This window comes from Ixodes scapularis, unplaced genomic scaffold (genome assembly GCF_016920785.2).
Source record: "Ixodes scapularis isolate PalLabHiFi unplaced genomic scaffold, ASM1692078v2 ptg000058l_1__unscaffolded, whole genome shotgun sequence".
Lineage (NCBI taxonomy): Eukaryota > Metazoa > Arthropoda > Arachnida > Ixodida > Ixodidae > Ixodes > Ixodes scapularis.
Window position 1 is genome coordinate 595,073 of NW_024609900.1, and position 1,996 is coordinate 597,068.

General features: G+C 42.9%; 1 protein-coding gene across 1 annotated transcript; it reads left to right on the forward strand.

Annotated features, from left to right (window-relative positions):
* Positions 1–277: 277 nt before the first annotated feature.
* On the forward strand, positions 278–1,657 carry LOC115308950 (the record flags this gene model as incomplete). Its single annotated transcript, XM_042287627.1, has 2 exons — positions 278–287; positions 441–1,657. Coding segments are annotated over exons 1-2 (1,227 nt in total), but the record flags the coding sequence as incomplete, so codon positions are not given.
* Between the last annotated feature and the right edge of the window lie 339 nt (positions 1,658–1,996).

A 1,996-nucleotide genomic window follows, 5' to 3' on the forward strand; every position in this document is an offset into this window, starting at 1 on the left:
ATCGATCTATGCGGATGACATATGTATATGGATCTCTGGTTCATCTCGCGATATCTTAAAGAATAAGTTACAAAGGGGCTTAGACACCACTTTTAGATTTCTAAAAGAACGAGGAATGGAACTCTCTGCCGCGAAATCAGCATTTCTGCCATTTACAAGAAAGAAACTCCCTGGGCTTAGGCTAGATCTCAACGGAGCATCAATTCAAAAGGTTAAATCCTATAGATTTCTTGGTGTAATTATAGATCAATCTCTATCTTGGTCCAAACATTTAGACATGTTAGAGAGTAGAATTAATTGTATGATTAATGTATTTCGCTGCATTGCGGGGGCAAGATGGGGAGCACCAATAGATGCGATGCTCTCATTCCACACGGCGCTAATACGACAAGCGATTGCATATTCCATTCCGGTGTTAAACGGACTTTCCCGGACATCAGAGTCTCGCCTTACCTACATGCTAGCAAGAAGCTTAAGGGTATGCCTAGGTTTACCGCGATCAACATCCAGCGCGCTTGTACTCGTAACGGCAAGAGAGCCGACTATACATATTCTAAGAACACAGGAGATATGTCGTAATTTCTTTCGACTCTCCACGCGGCCTCTGTTCAATGATATTTTTACTCGCAAAGGGACAAACTTTCTTTCCACACTGAATTCTCTTCCATTATGGATTCCCGAACAACCTAACTGGATTCAAGAGATCTGTAAACCACCCTGGACGCTACCTTTACTGGAGATCAGCATGGACATTCCAGGCATGCAAACAAAAACATCAGTTAACACACAGATTGCAAGAACATTGACTCTTTCACATCTGGGAGAAAAATATAAAGATGACATCCACGTGTATACTGACGGATCAACCACTGAAGACGGATCGACATCAGCCTTTGTTGTGCCTGATTTTAACCATTGGTCATCCTTTCGACTATCGCATCCTACTTCCTCAACCACTGCGGAATTACATGCTTTACTCGCGGCTGCAACGTACATAAAAAACAACTCGGCAGCGAATTCTTGGGTAATATGTACTGATTCAAAGGCAGCTTTGCAATCTATTAAGACTATGAATAGTCGTAGTGAACACAACTTCCTTGTACACAGAATTTACTTAGAACTCTCTGATGCCATCGAATTTGGCAACACTGTTCAGCTACAGTGGGTCCCCGGGCATACCGGAGTTTCAGGAAATCACCAAGCTGACCAATTGGCTACCGCAGCCCATACAAGCAACAACGTCCACCTTACACCTTTCACAAAGAGCGACGCCAAAAGATACATCCGTCGACTACGTGAGCGAATGTCTCACGATGAATGGCTTAGCAGCATCCCACAAGACAGCTTGATCCGTCTAATCGATCCGGACCTCCGTTGCCCAGTGTACACCTATTCAGCCAGGTCAATCGACACTCTTATCCATCGCCTACGACTTCAGGTAGCATACACTGGAAGCTTCCTTCACCGGATAAAACAAGTAGAGACACCGAGTTGCAAGTGCGACAACCCGGTCGAAGACGTCGAGCATTTAATCAGGGACTGTCCGAGATATGATCAGTGGCGCGCCCGCTTACGGATTAGTCTCGGGATACTCGACAATCGTCCATTTTCTCTCGCCAAAGTTCTAGGCCCTTGGCACGACTTAAAGAAACAAAAGCGTGCATTAGCCTCACTAAATGCATTTCTGAAGGACTCAAAGATAGAAGCCAAATATTAAGTTCAATGATTACGAGTTACTGGTATAGCAGGATTTAATTGCACATATTTTATACCACTGTATAATACTGTACATATTGTACTTCTCAAAGTGCACTTGCTTGTGATATCAACGCAGCACGTTCATAGTTTACTTTGTTATTCATTATGCCCAGATTTCATAATTATTGAACATATCATATCATACTTTACCCCATTACTAGCATTGAAGTAGCCGGCCCCAAAGTATGGGGCTAAAATCTTCATCTCATTAAATAAACATTGAATTGAATTGAATTGA